The sequence below is a fragment of the Coffea arabica genome, chromosome 6e, assembly GCF_036785885.1.
Source record: "Coffea arabica cultivar ET-39 chromosome 6e, Coffea Arabica ET-39 HiFi, whole genome shotgun sequence".
Lineage (NCBI taxonomy): Eukaryota > Viridiplantae > Streptophyta > Magnoliopsida > Gentianales > Rubiaceae > Coffea > Coffea arabica.
The window spans coordinates 832,812-851,443 of record NC_092321.1 but is presented as its reverse complement, the minus strand read 5'-3'; the positions used below and the strand labels follow the sequence as shown (position 1 = coordinate 851,443).

General features: G+C 38.5%; 2 protein-coding genes across 2 annotated transcripts; both read left to right on the top strand.

Annotated features, from left to right (window-relative positions):
• The first annotated feature begins 6,349 nt into the window (after positions 1-6,349).
• Positions 6,350-11,270, top strand: LOC113691450 (ethylene-overproduction protein 1-like). Its single transcript, XM_027209583.2, has 5 exons — positions 6,350-6,685; positions 6,771-8,841; positions 9,327-9,618; positions 9,711-10,020; positions 10,528-11,270. Exons 2-5 carry the CDS (start codon positions 6,794-6,796, stop codon positions 10,758-10,760), a joined length of 2,883 nt encoding a protein of 960 aa, XP_027065384.2. The 5' UTR covers positions 6,350-6,685; positions 6,771-6,793; the 3' UTR covers positions 10,761-11,270.
• Positions 11,271-13,631: 2,361 nt separating this feature from the next.
• LOC140009247 (importin subunit beta-1-like) lies at positions 13,632-18,333 on the top strand. Its single transcript, XM_072054208.1, has 3 exons — positions 13,632-13,960; positions 14,847-17,271; positions 17,825-18,333. The coding sequence occupies exons 2-3, from the start codon at positions 14,852-14,854 to the stop codon at positions 18,018-18,020; spliced, it is 2,616 nt and encodes an 871-aa protein (XP_071910309.1). The 5' UTR covers positions 13,632-13,960; positions 14,847-14,851; the 3' UTR covers positions 18,021-18,333.
• Positions 18,334-18,632: the final 299 nt, after the last annotated feature.

The following is an 18,632-nucleotide window of genomic DNA, read 5'->3' as shown; positions in this document are numbered from 1 at the left end:
TTGGTACATCTTTGCATATGGGCATCCATGCACATGAGGTTTTAAGTGGATGGAAGTAACATGATTTGAAATTAGGCTCATATATATCGGTCAGATATCATACATATATTGGGTCCAGTTCCTGTAGAATTAAACCCTGCAGCCATTGGCAGTTTTGAATTTTAAGAATGCAGATAAGATTGTTGTCATTCCAAGAGAGTATGCACTATTTGTGAAGGGATTATTAACGATAGTTAGAAGGGCAAATTTAGATGTAGCATGCAAAGGTACAGTTTTCTTATTTGGATGTAATTAATAGACATACAATATGAATTTTATATGTTATGAAAGTATTTCTTATGCTTTGAGAAGTCTAGTAGATGCAGATCTTAAGGGAATTTGTTTCCATCGTTTTGTACCTATAACTTAAGTTTGTTTTAATATATAGTCCCTTTTATTACAAAAAAAAAAAAAAAAAAAGCTGCAGAAAACTTTGGACCAGTTCAACTCCATTGAAATTCAGACCTTCCACTAATTTCAACGACGCAGAATGCGAAGGCCAAGAAATTTCTGTTTTGATTATTAACGAGTCCAAGTAAGTTCAAAGTAGACTTTTGCTCTTTTTGTCCCTTTCATTTGAGGAAACAAGTCTTGGGACCACCCACCTATTTATATTTTTGCTCGATGATTTTATCAATTTCTGTACGTTGACGGGCGCCGGGAAGGGGAACATTAAAAAAAAAAAAAAAAAAAAAAACTGATGCCCGGGAGAGATTTCTCTCTCTCTCTCTCTTCCCCTTTTTTTAAATTTTTTTGGTTAATTTATCAAGAGATTGTTCGTGTTAAGCAATTTATTTTTTTAGTACGTAAGATGATTCAAATGGTTTTGGAGGACTTCAACAATTACAAGCTTGACCTAGAATTGAGTGGATGAGATTGATAGCGAGACACGTATTTTTTTTTTCTTTTAAAGAGTATCAGAATATATTATTGTATTTTTACCCGTTATTGTTTTAATGTGTAAATCAGTTGTGTTAGTATGTAGACTGTGCCATACAATTGGAATTGATAATTTCAAAAGGAGTCGCAGTCAAATTGAGATGCCTTGTCGTGGTGGACGATGATATCTGCAGCTCACCCAAACTCCGGGTTAAAAGAAAATGGTGTGCTTGTTCCATGGATTCCATTTGTTTCCCTTTTTATTTTTTGGTGGGCTCTTAGGCGTATAGCACCTGTTTCGACGCGAATCGCGGGTTTATTCATTCTTACCCATACCATATGTACGCTACTCCAATAATTTATATATACAGTATATATATATAGTATTATCCTCAGCTCAGTCGCAGTCACCACCGCTCCATGGCTCTAATTAAGGTCCAAAATTACATTTTTTTTTTTAAAAAAAATAAAAATAAAATCCATCCAGTTGCAGTGGCCGTTGAACAGAGATGCCAACGAGTCAGTTAAAAAACACGAAGCTTTTACTTTTAGCCGTCTCATCGAAACGAAGATCTGACAGCTGCCTAAAAATCTTCTTATGATCCGCTGCCTAAAAATTTCTGCCAGCCAAAATGGCATCAGTGACTTTGACTAAAGTCTCATGACTCTTTTGAACTTAACAGGATAATATATGACTACGAGTCATATAAAAAAAAAAAAAAAAAAATGAGTCACGACGAGTACTTTCTTCTCTAACGAATCATCCATCCCTCCTCCTGATATGTGTCTGTCTCTTCTAAGGTCCATTCCATCATGACAGCTAAAATGGTGGCACTGCTGTTGATCTATCATCTATCACGGGCTTCTTGAGTTCGGGTAACTTTTGAAAAGCGCCTTCATATCAGTAGTATTGTAATGGGGCTGGTTACAAGTCCAGAACTTCGTTGATTCATGTTGTCTGTCTCTCATATGGGATATGATGCTTCATTAGGAGGAGTATACGTATACTGACTCTGACTCTTAAATCTGGTTTTGTTGAGTTCAATCAATCATCCGGTAAGGTAAAGGGAAACATTTTTTTTTTAAAGAAAGACTGATGCCGTCTGGAAAGATTCATCTGAGTACGGTGTGAAGTGTGAGGTCAACCCCGCAAGACAAGGTTTAATTGTCAGTGTTGAACACACTGTAACAAACGGAATCCTGGGAATGTGTGTTCCCTAATAACGCGGGGGATCTTTGGCATTATACGTACTTGAGAATGGATCAGAATGAGGATGTCTGTCTTTTTTTCTTTTTCTTTTTCTTTTTTTTAACGCTCTGCTCCCCGCAAAACAAGTCTGAATCTGGCTATAATACTGCTACTATATAGTCAGTAGTGTCAAGTGTGTGTCTATATATATATATATATATATAAATTTATATATGTGCATGAGGCACAGTGTGTGGACGCCCCCCATACATCGTGTTCTTTTCATGTGCATGCTGCTAGTTGATGGATGCTAGCAGCATGCACATGAATAGTAGAAAAGAACGCGATGTATGGGGACATATATATATATGCATATATGTATTTATTTTATTTTTCTGCCTAATGTGAATAAAGAAAAAGAATAGTACAGCACAGTTTTTCAACGAGATAATACTAATAATAATTTTTTTTTGGTTACTAATTGGTAGGTGGAGTTATTCCATTCTGTCTGAGTACAATGAAATATTTCAAGGGACTGATTATATTATATACCGCCAGCCATGCGTATTGAACGTATCAGTAGCCACAAAAAGAACCGGCTTTACGGATCGATTCCACAAAAGAAATTTTGACGTCATTCCCATTCCCAAATTTATACTATACATATAGTTTGGTTTCTCTTTTATTACGTTATTATAAAGTACTGGTACTTATTTTGGGCCGGGTTTCTGCAAAACATTATATGCAATTTTACTCAATCTATATTATATCTTTCTATCTTTTCTTAATGCATTCATTTTGTTTTCCTACTCTTAATAGACTGTTCTGACTAAAGAAACGTTCTTCATCATGCACAATTCTCAGGAGAGTCGAGGTGGGGATGGGGCGTTGGTTTTAGTTGCTGAATTTCTCGATGTGATGGGTGTAATATTAGTCGTATTAGTATAACAATTCTTGATTGATTAGTCCCATAACATATGCTGAACTGATACGCAGCAGAAGTCAGTTTTGCTTATATTATAAGTGGTATATTATTCACCAAGGGAATTACTAATTTAAATAATTTACCTATATATATATATTTTTTAAGACCACTTGGGCATTTTCGATTAAATTGGCGCACTCCTGTTTCTGATAGTCAATCCGATTACGGAAATAGAGGATATACCAAGATTTGTAAAATCGGGATCCTACGTAGGATCGATTTTAGTTTCACAAAATCGGATCGTAGGATCGTAAGATCTCACCAAAAGTTCCTAAATTTACTAAATTAATGAATTTAAAATTCATATATCATTTTGTACCTCCTAAAAGATATCAAATAAATAAATTACTCATAAATATATCGCATTTTTTACTTACTATATGACAAGTAATAAAGAAGAGAATATAAACCTGTTATCTGTTATGATTTCAAGTCTTAAAATCAAATGCTTTACAGTTTACACAATCATAATATCCAAATATAAAATAATTATCAACCTCCAATGATGAAATCTAAACACATGGCTGCCATCTAAGCAATGACATCTGTTGGGATGCCTTGAATCAGATCTTCAATCTATGGCAATTCGACTATGTCACCGTGTCTGTTTTTATTTTGAATCTCGGTTTTGGACTTATTTTTTGGTGTTTTTTTTTTGACTTTTTTTAGCAAAAATTGTTAAAACTTGCAATTAAAGACTGCAATTCTTTGATAAATTACAAGCCTACCCCAAATGTTTTCATTTACTTGCAAAATGGAGTCTCGTATTTCACATATTAGCAAAATTTTGTAGGATCGTACGATTCTATACGATTTTACACGATCCTACTCGATCTTATGGTCGATTAATGCAATTTGCGATTCTAAGTGCGATCCGGATCGATTTTGATTATCCGGATCGTAGGATCGTACGATCCTACGATCTGGATCGTGATTTTGCCAACCATGGGATATACTATCAAGTATGGATATTTTAGCCACATCAAGTCTTTAAAACGATATTATTTGAACTAATTTAAATAATTTAACAATCTCTTTTCACAAAAGAAATTTGAATTAAACTAGGGGTGCAAGTGAACCATACTAACCGCAAATGCAGCTCCGTACTTGGCTCGAAGAATACTCGACTCGACTTGAAACAAAAATTGAGTTTGAGTCTGAATTTAAATAGCTTGATTAAGAAGTCGAGTCGAATTCAAGCTTCAAAATCATAACCTCGAGTTACTCACGAGACTTATCGAGTTTTATACATATCAATTTATCTTTTTTTTTTATAGTTGTAAAATTACTTGTACATCCTTCTTAAAATTACCCAATGTATAGCTCCAAATTCCCTCGTCTCCCTTTTCCTTTGTGATAATTAGGACTCTTGAGGACGCTGGCATCAATGAACCTTCTTGTGGGCCTTTTGCGTTCCCATGAATCTGAATATGCAGTAAATTATATATATATTTTTTGGTTCTGGATGTTCTTGATTTTTTTTTTTTGGCTTTGTAAACTTTTTTTTTCCTTTTTTGACTATTTAAAACATGAAATTTCTGGATTTATGACTTGCTCGACTCCAACTGGGGCTTGAGTTGCAAAATTTAGAACTCAATGAGATTGAGCTCACGTTCAAATATAGCTATTAAGGGTCGAGTTGAAATTCGAGTATAATAAAACTCAAGTTGAACTCGACTTGCTTGCTCCTTTAGACTAAACAACGAAAGGATAGAATGTTATAGAGGTGCATGTCATTGGTATCTTTGTAATTGTTTTCACAAAAAATACTCTACTAGATTTTCGGCTTGGAGTAGCATGAACAGAAAACTATAAAATTTTTCTGCTGTATCATTAAAATGTTTCCAAAAAATACTCTTACTGAATCCAAAATATTTCTACTGTATCATTAAAATTTTATATTATATTTCATATACATTAAAATTACAAAAAGTGCAATGACATCATTCTAAAAACATTTTATAAATAATATTCTACCCAAACAAATCCATAATCTCATCATCCTCTTTTGTTTTTTATTTTTATAATAATTATTTTTAATTTTTTAATTACATGACAAAGTGATATGAAAAAAAATTACATGATGAAGTGATATATCCAAAAGATGCTGGTCGACAAATAAATAAATAATATATATATATATATATAGAAAGAGAAAGAGGAATGCCGTGCACAGTGACTTTAGACAGGCCTTCCTTCATTGGTTGCCCATTTCTAACGCATTTCTATACACCCCTGACCCCACCAACACTACTATTACTAACACAAGGGTAAAATACAAAAACACCCTCCAATAAAAATATGTACACTTTAACTTTCTTTGATTCAAAAACCTATAATTTAATTTCTTATAGTTATAATCAAAGTGAAATCATTAGATTATACAACAGTCAAATTAGAATAGTCAAACTTTTTCAATGTAATTATTTAAAAACCACAAAAATCATCTTTCAATTTAAGGTTTTTGTAATGTTCTAAATAAAATTTGAAGGCAAACTATACTTTTTTAAAAAATTTTGAGGTAAAAATAAAATTTTAGAAAAAAATTTATATTTGTTTTGTCTTCAATGCTATCTATTGAACTGCTAATTCCATGATAAAAAATTCAAAATACTTATATTACATCTTAAAAGAATACAAGAACAAATCACGTTCGGAACTCGGAAGAATAAATCACAGGAGCAAATATAATTTTTTTTTTTATTATAGTGGTAACAGTCCGACAAATAGCATTGAAGACGAGACAAATATAAGCTTTCTCTAAAATTTAATTTTTAACTCATAATTTACACTCAAAAAAAATTTTAGAATATTGAGGGGTGATTTTATAATTGAGTGTGTTTGGATATAGAGTATTATTTGAAATAATTATTGTATCACTTTTTGTGATGTGATAAAAAAGTATTTAAAAATATAAAAAGATGGATTGTAAAATATGTTTATGATGCAAGTGAAATATTATTTAGAATAATTCAACAATAAGTTTATTTGAAAAGTTTGACTGTTAAATTTAATAAAACATCTGAAAATTTCACTTTGATTATAATTACAAGGATTAAATTTAGATTTTTAAATTACAGGGAATTAAAGTTTATATACATCAAATTATAGAGAGTTTTTTTTTTTATTTTATTTTTTTGGGGTACTTTTTAGCCCCAAACACAACAATTATGTACGAAACAATTGTAGAGGAGAAGAGGAAAAGAAAAATTGGATAGGAAAGCGGAAAAGAAGTGACGAACCTCTCACCTGTAATCCATTTTATAGTTGCATTTATAACTTATTTACAGACGGGAAGAGAGTACATTGTGGCCGTTCTATCGGCCACCACCACCACCACCCCATCATCAACATCGTCAAAATAAACTCAGCCAAACAAACAGGGAAAAAAAAAAAAATTCCATTCCATTGTTTCTCCACCCAGCACTGCCTTTTTTTTTTTTAGGAAGGAAAAAAAAGAAAAGAAAAGACAGAGAAAAATCGGGAAACAACCCTCGATTGTTAAGACACCTACAACCTGCAGCACCATTGTTTTGGTTTCTTCCATTCTACCTGTCGCGTCCTCAACCCGGGTTCTCTCTGTCTAGTCGCAGGTAAAACTGTTGATCCCTCCCTCTCTTCATCATTTGGGACATTTTAGAAAATGCATTTCTGAATAAATTTGCATTCTGTCTTTAGCTGTTTCTGCGGATTGAGGAAAGATGCAGCACAACATTTTTACCACAATGCGTAGCCTGAAGATGATAGATGGATGCAAGGGCACCCAAATATACGCCCTTAATCCATTCGCCGGGACCACCACAAATACGGGAACTGGTGGTGTAGGGGAGAAGTTCCTACACCACATCCATGATCACCTCAGGGTCAACTCCATCAGGTCCAAATCTAATCGCAACTTTCAAAACTTCCAACCCAATAATTATGCGAATTCTGATAACGTCAAGCAAACCTTGGCGATTTATGGCCTCCCCCAAACTGATCTCATTGAGCCCCACATCGAGCCTAATCTTAAATTTGTCAACTTTGTGGAAGCCTTAGCTGATCTTTATACCAGAATTCAGGCCTGTTCCGAATTCGAGAAATCAGGAATGTATCTTGAGCAATGTGCAATGTATAAGGGGTTGCCCGACCCGAAATTGTTTAGGAGGAGCCTGAGGTTGGCCAGGGAGCATGCCGTTGATGTGCATTCTAAGGTGGTACTCTCCACCTGGTTGAGGTTTGAGAGGAGAGAGGATGAGCTTATTGGGATATCGGCAATGGATTGTTGTGGGCGAAGCATGGAATGCCCTAGGACTTCATTGGTGTCAGGTTACAATCCCGAATCAATCCATGATCCCTGCAGGTGTACTAGGAGTCCAAAGGAAGATGAGGATGACGATTTTGCTGCGACAGACGAGGAATGCTCAACGTCATGGAATCACGAGGAGGTTGATGAAGATGACTTGGACATGTCGTTTTTTATTGGGGACGATGAGATCAGGTGTAGTAGATATAAGATTTCATCGCTTTCGAGACCATTCTGGGCAATGCTGTATGGTGGCTTCATGGAATCACGTAGAGAGAAAATAAATTTTTCAAAGAACGGCATATCTGCAAAGGCAATGAGGGCTGCAGAGGTGTTTAGCAGGATAAAAACCGTGGATTCTTTTGATGAAGATACTGTCTTGCAACTTCTAGGGTTGGCTAACATGTTCTGCTGTGAGGAGATGAAGTCTGCTTGCGATGCATATTTGGCATCTCTGGTCGTTGATATGGAGAGTGCCATGCTACTTATCGAGTACGGCTTGGAGGAGACGGCACATCTCCTGGTGGCAGCTTGCTTGCAGGTGTTCTTGAGGGAACTCCCAAGCTCAATGCACAATCCAAATGTCATGAAATTTTTTTGCAATTCTGATGCCAAGGAAAGGCTGGCTATGGTGGGACATGCGTCGTTCTTGCTTTACAATCTTTTGAGCCAGATTTCAATGGAAGAGGACATAAAGTCAAACACAACGGTGATGCTGTTAGAAAGGTTGGGAGAATGTGCAAGCGAATGCTGGCAGAAACAACTTGCTTTCCACCAGCTGGGATGCGTAATGCTTGAAAGGAAAGAGTACAAGGATGCTCAGAAATGGTTTAGGGCGGCTGTAGATGCTGGTCATGTTTACTCCACCGTTGGTTTTGCAAGGGCTAAATACAAGCGCGGTCACAAATATAGGGCATATAAGTTGATGAACTCCCTCATTTCTGATCACACACCATCCGGGTGGATGTATCAAGAAAGATCTTTATATTGTAATGGAAAAGAGAAACTGATGGATTTAAGTACAGCGACTGAATTGGATCCAACTCTTTCATATCCATACAAGTACAGGTCTGTCTCAATGGTGGAGGAGGAGGATAAGCTTGAGGCAGCTATTTCAGAGATCAACAAAATAATTGGTTTCAAGGTTTCTCCTGATTTCCTTGAGCTGCGTGCTTGGTTTTTAATTTCCATGGAGGATTATGAAGGAGCCCTAAGAGATGTTCGAGCACTTCTAACTTTAAATCCCCACTACATGATGTTTCATGGAAAGATGCAGGGTGACCATTTGGTGGAGCTCCTGCGTCATCATGTTCAAGAGTGGAGTCAAGCTGATTGCTGGATGCAATTGTATGACAGATGGTCTTCTGTAGATGATATTGGATCACTAGCTGTGGTACATCATATGTTGACTATTGACCCAGGAAAAAGCCTCTTGAGATTCCGACAATCTCTCCTACTTCTACGGTGAGTGTTTATTGTCATTATCATGTGCAGGAGCTTAAAAGATATTTTCCACCCTGACTATCATCGATCTTTGTTAAAGATTTACATTTCATGAAAAAGATCGCCAATTTTGTATTAAGCAACTTCTACTTGTTTGCTGTGAAAGGCAGTGTTCCTTAATTTGATCACCATGCATGCCAAGTACGTAGGAACTTGTTTTTCAGAGTACCATGCTGCATTCTGAACTGAGTCTATGACCAATCTATATTAGAGCGTTGTTTTTTTGTCTATCTTGAGTGGCTCAAGATGAACTTTGGTGGTCTCTGGCTGCCCTCCTATTCTATTCAACGGTGCTATTAGAGAAGCAGCTTCATTCCTTGACTTTTTTTGCTGTAGAATGTAGAAGATCATAACATGAGTCATTTGTTTGTTCCTTTATTTTAACATATTTTCCCCCTTTTCTGCTGCGTATTTGAAACAAATCCTGATTTTCACAAATCTTACAGGTTAAATTGCCACAAGGCTGCAATGAGAAGTCTGAGGATGGCGCGAAATCTTGCTACGTCTGAGCATGAGAGGCTTATTTATGAAGGATGGATTTTATATGACACAGGTTATCATGAGGAAGCAATAGCTAAAGCTGAGGAATCCATCTCTATGCAGAGATCATTTGAAGCCTATTTCTTAAAAGCTTATGTTTTGTCTGAAACAAATCCAGACGCCGAATCTTCACTATATGTTATACAACTTTTGGAGGAAGCTCTTAGGTGCCCTTCAGATGGCCTGAGGAAGGGACAAGTAAGTCTTAGTCTCGGCATTATCTTTAATTTTCTTTTCTTTTTTTTTCGCTGCAATATATTACTCCACTGCGTAACCATGTGGTTCTGCAGGCATTAAGTAATCTGGCAAGTATCTACGTAGATGTTGACAAGCTGGATAATGCTGTTGATTGCTACATGAATGCTTTGAATATTAAGCATACAAGAGCTCATCAAGGATTAGCACGGGTATACCATCTTAAAAATTTGCGGAAAGCTGCATATGATGAGATGACTAAGTTGATTGAAAAAGCAAGATATAATGCATCAGCATATGAAAAACGCTCAGAATATTGTGATGGTGAAATGGCTAAAAGTGATCTAAGCATGGCAACGCAGTTAGATCCCTTGAGAACATATCCATACAGATATAGAGCAGCAGGTAAACTGTGACTCAAACTTTTAGTATAATTCCTGTCTTCCTTATTCACTTAAAAAAGAGCAGTTGGACATCGAAGTGCTGTTCTGTTTTTGTATGATTACAATTTTCTTTTCTCTTCGTAATTAGGCCTGGAACAAGTGTCTAGGCAGCAAAAACAAATGCGTGTATGCAGCGACTCTTTTTTTTTTTTTTTTTTTTTAATGTAAATAATCACTACTTCCATGAACCACTTAAATTGGTATTATGTAACATACCCTCCTTTACTCTTTCCCAATGTCAAAATTACTAAAATCTATATACCACCCAGAGTTGTATTGTCACAATTGTAGATTTCCTCTCAGCTTTTATGGCTAATATCACACATTTTGCGTTTATCTAGCTTTAGTAGGGCTGCAATTTTCTAATTCAAACTACCATAGGCAGTTATTTTTGGTCAGTTTTCTTGTTAAATCTTATGCTTATATGTTATGGCCTTGTTTTGCCAATGCTTATGCGTATGCCTTCCAGTTCTAATGGATGACCACAAGGAGGCTGAAGCAATTGCAGAGCTCACCAAGGCCATAACTTTTAAGCCAGACCTACAGCTGCTCCATCTCCGAGCAGCATTTCATGACTCAATGGGTGACAATTCTTCCACTCTCCGGGATTGTGAAGCAGCACTGTGTCTTGATCCCAACCATGCTGATACACTGGAGCTGTATCAGAAAACACGGGAGCGGGCTAATGAGCTGCAAACATGAGGAAGCAAGAGACTATCAGATTCTGCTTGATGGACTCCTGAGTGGGGATCAGTTTATTGCCACCACCTTGTTGTTCTTGTCGCACAAGGGCCACCATTGTCCTCATTAATCTTCTGGATTTGTCTTTTTAAGAATCCAGCTTAGATGGTCAATGCCCATACATCTAGCAGGAGAAGCTAGAGGAATTTCTAGATCAGAGAAATGACAGAGAAACTAGCATGGATCAGATTGTAAATACAAGCATACAGTTTTCTTGTCAATGATGTATCAAACTCATGCACTTCATAGCAGAGTGCTCTTGTTCCCGTGCTCTTAATTAACACATCTCAACCAAAAGCTCAAAAACAGTTGCAGTTTCATGACCCATTATACCTGATAGAATTGCTGTTCGTAGTGGAGGGCCAGAGGCCGTGCAGCAAGAATGTAGCAGTAGTATGCTGCATCTAGTTCTTCATCCCCTCTGTTCTCCAGAATTCTTTTTAGTGAAACCTGAATTGCTCTATGGTTTAATTTGCTTCTTGTCTTAAAACTTGTAAATTCATTTTTTTTTTTAAAAAAAACTCTTCTTTTGGTTGGACAAGCAGAATATTTGGAATCTGCCGGCAGCTATAGCATTTTGCTTATTCTAAAGATGCAATATTCTGAGCAATCTATAACTCTCTTCAAAGTTCAAAGAAAAGAAAAGGAAAGGGGAAAAGGAAAATAAGAAATGGCAAGCTTCCTGTGGAGATGGACTTCTACAGTCATATTGATTTTTGACTCCAGGCTACTGGTCAGGTTAAACTGAAGGCAATATGTCCTTGTTTTACTTGCATTGCATGTCATCGTCATGTAGTAGGTTCACTCGGCCAAGACTATTTGCACTGCTATATCCTAGTTTACTTGCATTGCATGTAGTGTTGTGGTACTAGGTTAACTTGGCCACGCGGGTAATTTACATATGGCGCATGAATGGTACGTCCTTCCCCAACACATCACCTGTGAACCGTTTTAAGTGAAACTTTTCAGCTGATTGCACGAGAAACCCATATATAGTTCCAGCTGTAATATATATCTCCTGCACTGCAACTACCTCTTTTAAGACAGTTCATCTTTAATCGTTCGCTCCAGTCTTACGTCTGCTTCATCTAAAATTATTTTCGCCTGTACGTTCGCTTAATACATATGCCAATACGTACATGGAAAAAGAAGAAAAAGCAGCCCTGAATAGGAGGAAGTGGCCTGCAGGAAAGCTGAACTTAAACGCCCCACTTCTATCGACGAGGCGAACTATTGGTGTCAACAGACTGGAGGATGTGCAAAATGCAATTTCGGTTCGCGTTTCTTGGGATAAATTCGAGAGGATACCTTTCTCTTGGGAGCAAACTCCTGGCAAGCCCAAGGAGATGGGTGAAGAAAGCGACGGCGAGAACGCTGAAGAAATAATACCCCCTCCAAAACCACCGCCGGGCTGCCGATGGCTTCCAACAGAGGAAGAAGCCGATCCCAAGCGCGATTCATGTGAAGGTGAAGCGGAGCGGGGGCATGATTATGATGATGGTTGCGAGGGGGACGTGGAGGATGACGGTGGAGTAGGGGCCCACGAAGATTGGAAGGGCGGTGATGGCGTTTCGTCGAACGAGCTGGACATATTCTCGTTAGCCCAGTCGGTCGAGACGGTTGACACCTGGAAAGAACTGAGGAGGAAATTTGGGATTGGAAATGGGGATATGGAGGAAGGCATAGGCTGTCATTCGCCCAGTTTTATGATCCAGCGATTTTTGCCGGACGCCAAAGCATTGGCTGCTGCGGCATCATCATCATCAACCAGCCTGAACAAGGCCCTAATTAATTCAGATGATGAGAAGAGGAAGAAGCATCCTAAATCAAGCAGCGGTGCCGGCAGAAGGAGAGCTTCCGGAGCTATTAGGACTGCGACGCAATCGTGGTCATATTCGTCCTGGAAGGGCTGCGGCCTCGATATTTTGTTGCCTTGGCGAATGAAACCCAGGCCATGCGGGTGTGGGGTGAAGGGTGGACCGGCCATGGCGGCACTGGCAACATCTAGACCTCAGTGGAGCGGCAGCAGCAGAAAATAGTAGTGTAGTGTAGTGTAGTAGCAACCGGTTTAGCATTGCAGTAATCTCTTCATTTGCGTTTGCGAATTGCGATGATGAAAGTAAGTGCAGCCACAGCCAATTAGGCCGAAGAAAATTCGTTTTAAGGGAGCTCAAAGTCTTCATTACTCCTTCTTTATTTAGTTCTTTTTATTGACGTGAATAATTCGTCATGGTTGAAATATGTGATTTGACATTTCTATTTGGTTGACATAATACAACGAGTAACCTAAAAAGAAAAAAAAAAAGCAATAAATGACATATATTAGAAACATCAGGGATTCATCAAATTGTGGAGTAAAATTAGAGAATAATTCTGAATGCGAGATTCCTCCTTGTTTTCTTTCTTTTTTTGGGTTTTCTTTTCTTTTAGGAGTAATTGCTTTTCACAAAAAGTAGTAGTAGGAGTAGGACTAGCATATAAGTATAACTTGGAGGGCCTCATGGGCAGTCTCGTGTTATGTCAAATGGGTCTATTCACTACTAGCCAATTGGGCTTCAATAGCTCATGAGAAGTAATTTTAATTCAAACAAAAGCCCAACTCCTAGCACGTGGTAGGACCTGACACGTGCAAGACTACAGTGGAGGAGTGGTATAGGAGTATTTTAATTCAACTGACCAATTTTATTATTAAAACCCTTTAACTTCAGCCTTTAACTTCAGCTTTCAGGGGAGGTTTATGTAATTTTATAAATTTTAAGGAAGATTATTGAAATTGTTAGAAACCTCAGGGAGGTTTCTGAAATTATCCCTTAATTCTAACTGCCTCTCCTCCCTCTCGTTATTGGGGCCCCCCATTTAATTCAACTGCCCTTCCTCCCGCTTCTTCCACCTATTTGAAATTTTTACACGCAACTCTCGCCCACACTCTCTCTTCTGTTTCGCCTGCCGCTCTCCATCTCCCATCGAATATCCGCTTTTACTCTCAAAATTAAATAATAATAATAGAGTATGTCAACAACGAATCGATTCAAGACTTGACCGTCGGGAGAGAAAAAGAAAGAAAAGGCCTCTTATTACTCTCGACCTTTTGGTTGCTTCGTTTTGGTGCCCTAAGCAACTCAAATCTATCCATCTTCCTATTGTGGGTTTTCCTTGTTCAGGTAATTTCCGTTCATCTATAGGGTCTGGATGCGTGTATTTTCATCTTTAATCGAATCTGCTTATTACTTTTCTGTTTTTTCTCCTCATTTTTAGTTGTTTTTTTGTCTCGCTAGGGTTTATTGCTACTGTTGCTTAAACTTCCTTCAGGTGGAAATAGGCTACTTATCAGTTTGTTTTTGCGTCTTGATGAAGTAATGGCCGGCGAATTAGTTGAATTTGAAGAGGGGACAATAGGCATTAACATTTTTTTCAAAAAAAGGAATCCCTAATTGATTGAGATTCAATCTCTACTTGGATTCACCTTTCCACTTCGACGGGTGTTCATGTGGACCTTCTTTTCCCCCTTTCAGCCTCTTTCCCTTCATTGATTGTTCTTATTATTATCATTATTGCTTTAAAACTAGTTTTTTGTTCGTCGCGGCGGCGGCGGCTTGCAATAGTGTTGCTTTAGGAAACTCGAGGCTTTCTCCCCAGATCTATCTTGGCAATTAGGGAAGTTGCTACGTTTTGGTCACAAGGGAAGTGCTAGAAGTAATTCCTTTTGAGTATGAAACTGTTTTTCCAGATAACTTTATTTATTCTTGCATATGAATGGAGCGCTGCTCTTCATGAGGCTAACTATTTTTTGTATTCTTTTTTAAGTTACAGATTAACAGAAGCATTGCCTGCATATTGCGATTGCTCAAACTTAGCATTGCTACATCAAATTATTCCTTATACTGTGTGCTTAATGTCAAATTTTCCTCACTTAGCATACATTAATTCTCGTTGTTTATGACTGTCATTGGTTTTTCATGGGGCGTACCCTGGTATTTTAGTTTCTACATTCATTTTTTGCTGCATCTTTGTTTGAATATACTCATTAGCATTTTTATTGACTTGCAGGAACAATGGCCTTGGAAATCACTCAAATCCTTTTGGCTGCTCAGTCAGCGGATGCAAAAGTTCGAACCGATGCAGAAAGTAACCTTACTCAATTCCGAGACCAGAACTTGCCGAGTTTCCTTTTGTCATTGTCTGTTGAGCTCTCCAATGAGGGTAAGCCAATGGAGTCTCGTAGACTTGCTGGAATTGTGCTTAAGAACTCATTGGATGCAAAAGAGGCCTCTCGGAAGGAACACCTTGTGCAGCAGTGGTTGACAATTGCTTCTTCTTTCAAATCCCAAATCAAAAATCTGCTTCTGAGCACTCTTGGGTCCTCTGTGCAGGATGCAATTCACACAGCTGCCCAAGTAATTGCTAAGATTGCCTCTATAGAGATTCCTCGTAAGGAATGGCCAGAACTCATTGGTTCGTTGCTTGTCAACATGACCCAGCCACATAGGCCTGCCTCCCTCAAACAGGCAACCTTGGAGACTCTTGGCTATGTGTGTGAGGAGATATCTCACCATGATCTGGTGCAAGATGAAGTAAACTCTATCCTCACTGCAGTTGTCCAGGGCATGAATGTGACTGAGCAAAATCCTGCAGTAAGACTTGCTGCAGTTAGGGCTTTATACAATGCCCTTGATTTTGCACAAACCAACTTTGAGAATGAGATGGAGCGGAACTATATCATGAAGGTGATTTGTGAAGCAGCGGTTGCAAAAGAGGCTGAGATAAGGCAGGCTGCTTATGAATGTCTTGTATCCATTGCATCAACATACTACGAGGTCCTTGATCCCTACATGCAAACCATCTTTGAACTCACATCAAATGCGGTCAAAGGAGATCAGGAGGCTGTTGCCCTTCAAGCGGTTGAGTTCTGGAGCTCTATCTGTGATGAAGAGATAGAGCTACAAGAGTATGAGGCCCCTAACAGTGAGGACTCTACTGCTCCACACTCACACTTCATTGAGAAGGCTCTACCAACTCTAGTTCCGATGTTGTTAGAAACTTTACTAAAGCAGGATGAGGATCAGGACCAGGAGGATGGGATTTGGAATCTCGCCATGGCTGGTGGGACATGTCTTGGTCTTATTGCAAGAACTGTAGGGGATGCTGTCGTACCCCTGGTGATGCCTTTCGTTGAAGCTAACATCCTGAAGCCAGAGTGGCGATCCCGTGAGGCGGCTACTTATGCGTTTGGCTCAATTATTGAGGGACCCAGCATTGAGAAACTCTCTCCAATGGTGAATGCTGGCTTAGATTTTCTGCTTAATGCCATGAATGATGTAAATAGCCATGTGAAAGATACAACTGCATGGACTCTTAGCCGTATTTTTGAATTGCTGCACAACCCAGCAACTGGATTCACTGTAATCACTCCTTCTAATCTCCAGCGAATTGTGGTGGTTTTGTTGCAAAGTATAAAGGATGCCCCACATGTAGCTGAGAAGGTTTGTGCAGCCATTTATTATCTTGCCCAGGGGTACGAAGATGCGGGACCTAGCTCCTCTCAGCTCACACCTTTTCTTCCAGATCTTGTTGGTTGTCTTATTGCGACTGCTGATAGAACAGATGGCAGTGACTCCAAATTCAGGTCCTCTGCTTATGAGACCTTGAATGAGGTTGTTAGGTGCTCTAACCTTACTGAAACATCTGGTATCATTGCACAACTTCTCCCTGTTATTATGACTAAGTTGGGGCAGACAGTAGAGCTTCAGATTATAACATCAGATGATAGGGAAAGACAAGGAGATCTTCAAGCTTCTCTCTGTGGTGTTATTCAGGTCATTATCCAGAAACTAAGCAGTGATGATGGAACCAAACCAATCATTATCCAAGCAGCTGATCAGATCATGATGTTGTTCCTTAAGGTTTTTGCTTGCCGTTGCTCTACGGTGCATGAAGAAGCTATGCTTGCTATAGGCGCGCTTGCCTATGCTACCGGGCCTGAATTTGCAAAGTATATGCCAGAGTTTTACAAATATTTGGAGATGGGTCTGCAGAATTTTGAGGAATACCAAGTCTGCGCCATCTCGGTGGGTGTTGTTGGTGACATTTCTCGTGCCTTGGAAGATAAGGTTTTGCCATACTGTGATGGGATCATGACGCATCTTCTCAAGGATCTCTCTAGCAGTGAACTACATCGGTCTGTGAAGCCACCCATATTTTCATGCTTTGGAGACATTGCTCTAGCAATAGGAGAAAATTTTGAGAAGTATATTAATTATGCTTTGCCGATGATGCAAAGTGCTGCTGAAGTGTGTGCTCAGATTGACAATAGTGATGAGGAGATGGTGGACTATGGGAACCAACTGAGACGCAGCATCTTTGAAGCTTATTCTGGAATTCTGCAAGGATTTCAGAACTCCAAGTCTGATTTGTTAATGCCCCATGCTCCTCATCTCTTGCAATTCATAGAAGTTGTTGCCAAAGACCACCACAGGTATGTGATTGCATCAGGGTTACATATAGACCTTATGAGATGCGGCTAAGGTGCATTCAGATTTGCAAGAATGAGTTAAGCCTAGTGGTGAATCACTAATAGTGTTATACTTGTATTATGAGTTACTAACACTTTCAGCATTTTTCATGGGCTTGTTTGCTTGAGGTGTGTGGTATTGCCTGTGCAAGGTGTGTCCTCTTTATGTTTGTGTGCAGTTTTGTGCACCTGCCTGCACGTTGTCTGAGATAAAGGTGTAAAAAGCTGATGGTGATCATATTGATTTTTTTTCCATAATGTGTAAAGTGGTGTTTTCGATTTATGTTGTAAATTCATTTTGAGGTTTGGTTTGAGCTAATATCTTACTTGCTATAAAGGAGCTTTTTGTTCTGCATTCTTTAAGTCAATGGGTTGTGTTTTACTCTTTGAATATGAGAATAGTTTGGCCAAATCTCAAGTGGTCAAAATGTTTTAATTAATATGAGATTGCTTTTCACCCTATATTTTTGTAGTATTCTCTTAGATTTTTTAATTAATGCTTTCGCATGTTTTGTAGGGATGAAGGTGTGACAAAAGCAGCTGTAGCAGTTTTGGGAGATATAGCAGATGCACTTGGTTCAAACGTCAAGACTTTGTATAAGGATCGTGCATTGTGTATGGAGTTTTTAAATGAATGTCTACAGTCTGATGATGAACAGCTCAAAGAAACTGCTGTCTGGACTCAAGGGATGATTGGACGTGTCTGTGGGTAATATTCTAAGTGTCGGCTGCTATTCATCATCATTTATGGATTTTCAGCTTGAAGCTTTTGGGTGAAGATTAAAACGAGTTACTTTGTTTATGTTTTCGGGGGCTGAGTTTTGGGTCATGGGGTGGAGGTTTCTGTCATTGTACGGCAAACGTGGGTTACTGAGGCGATGAAATTCTTTTCATTGATCAGATCTAGTGTCTATGGGTGAAGGGTCCTGTAAGTGTCCAGCAAGGTCACTAGGTACTGGTGGCCTGCTATTCTGATGAAACTTTATTTGGTCACAAGCATAAAAAACTATTGATCCTTTCTATTAATCTTGTCTTTGGCACTATCAACAATATATACTTTGCCACTGAATTTTATCATTTTAGACATTTGCTTGCTGGATAATATTATCTTGTGCAATTTATACCAACAATTGCTGAGGCCTTGGATCTTGTGTGATTGTAGCAGGGAGGTAGCAGCACCCATGTCCACATTCCAACTGAATTTTACTTTTCCGTTTTTGTATTGATACAAAGAGGGCTTTATGCTTTCCATCTCCATTTTGTATTCAATTATTGATTGAATGGTTTGCAGTACTCTGGATTTTGAAGTTAGAGGTGGCACTGGA

Bases quoted from the DNA above. Each gene is read 5' to 3' on its own strand.
- LOC113691450 (XM_027209583.2), top strand. From the start codon at position 6,794: ATGCAGCACAACATTTTTACCACAATGCGTAGCCTGAAGATGATAGAT. The intron at 8,842-9,326 runs GTGAGTGTTTAT...CAAATCTTACAG, and splicing joins CAATCTCTCCTACTTCTACG to GTTAAATTGCCACAAGGCTG. The intron at 9,619-9,710 runs GTAAGTCTTAGT...GTGGTTCTGCAG, and splicing joins ATGGCCTGAGGAAGGGACAA to GCATTAAGTAATCTGGCAAG.
- LOC140009247 (XM_072054208.1), top strand. From the start codon at position 14,852: ATGGCCTTGGAAATCACTCAAATCCTTTTGGCTGCTCAGTCAGCGGAT. The intron at 17,272-17,824 runs GTATGTGATTGC...CATGTTTTGTAG, and splicing joins GTTGCCAAAGACCACCACAG to GGATGAAGGTGTGACAAAAG.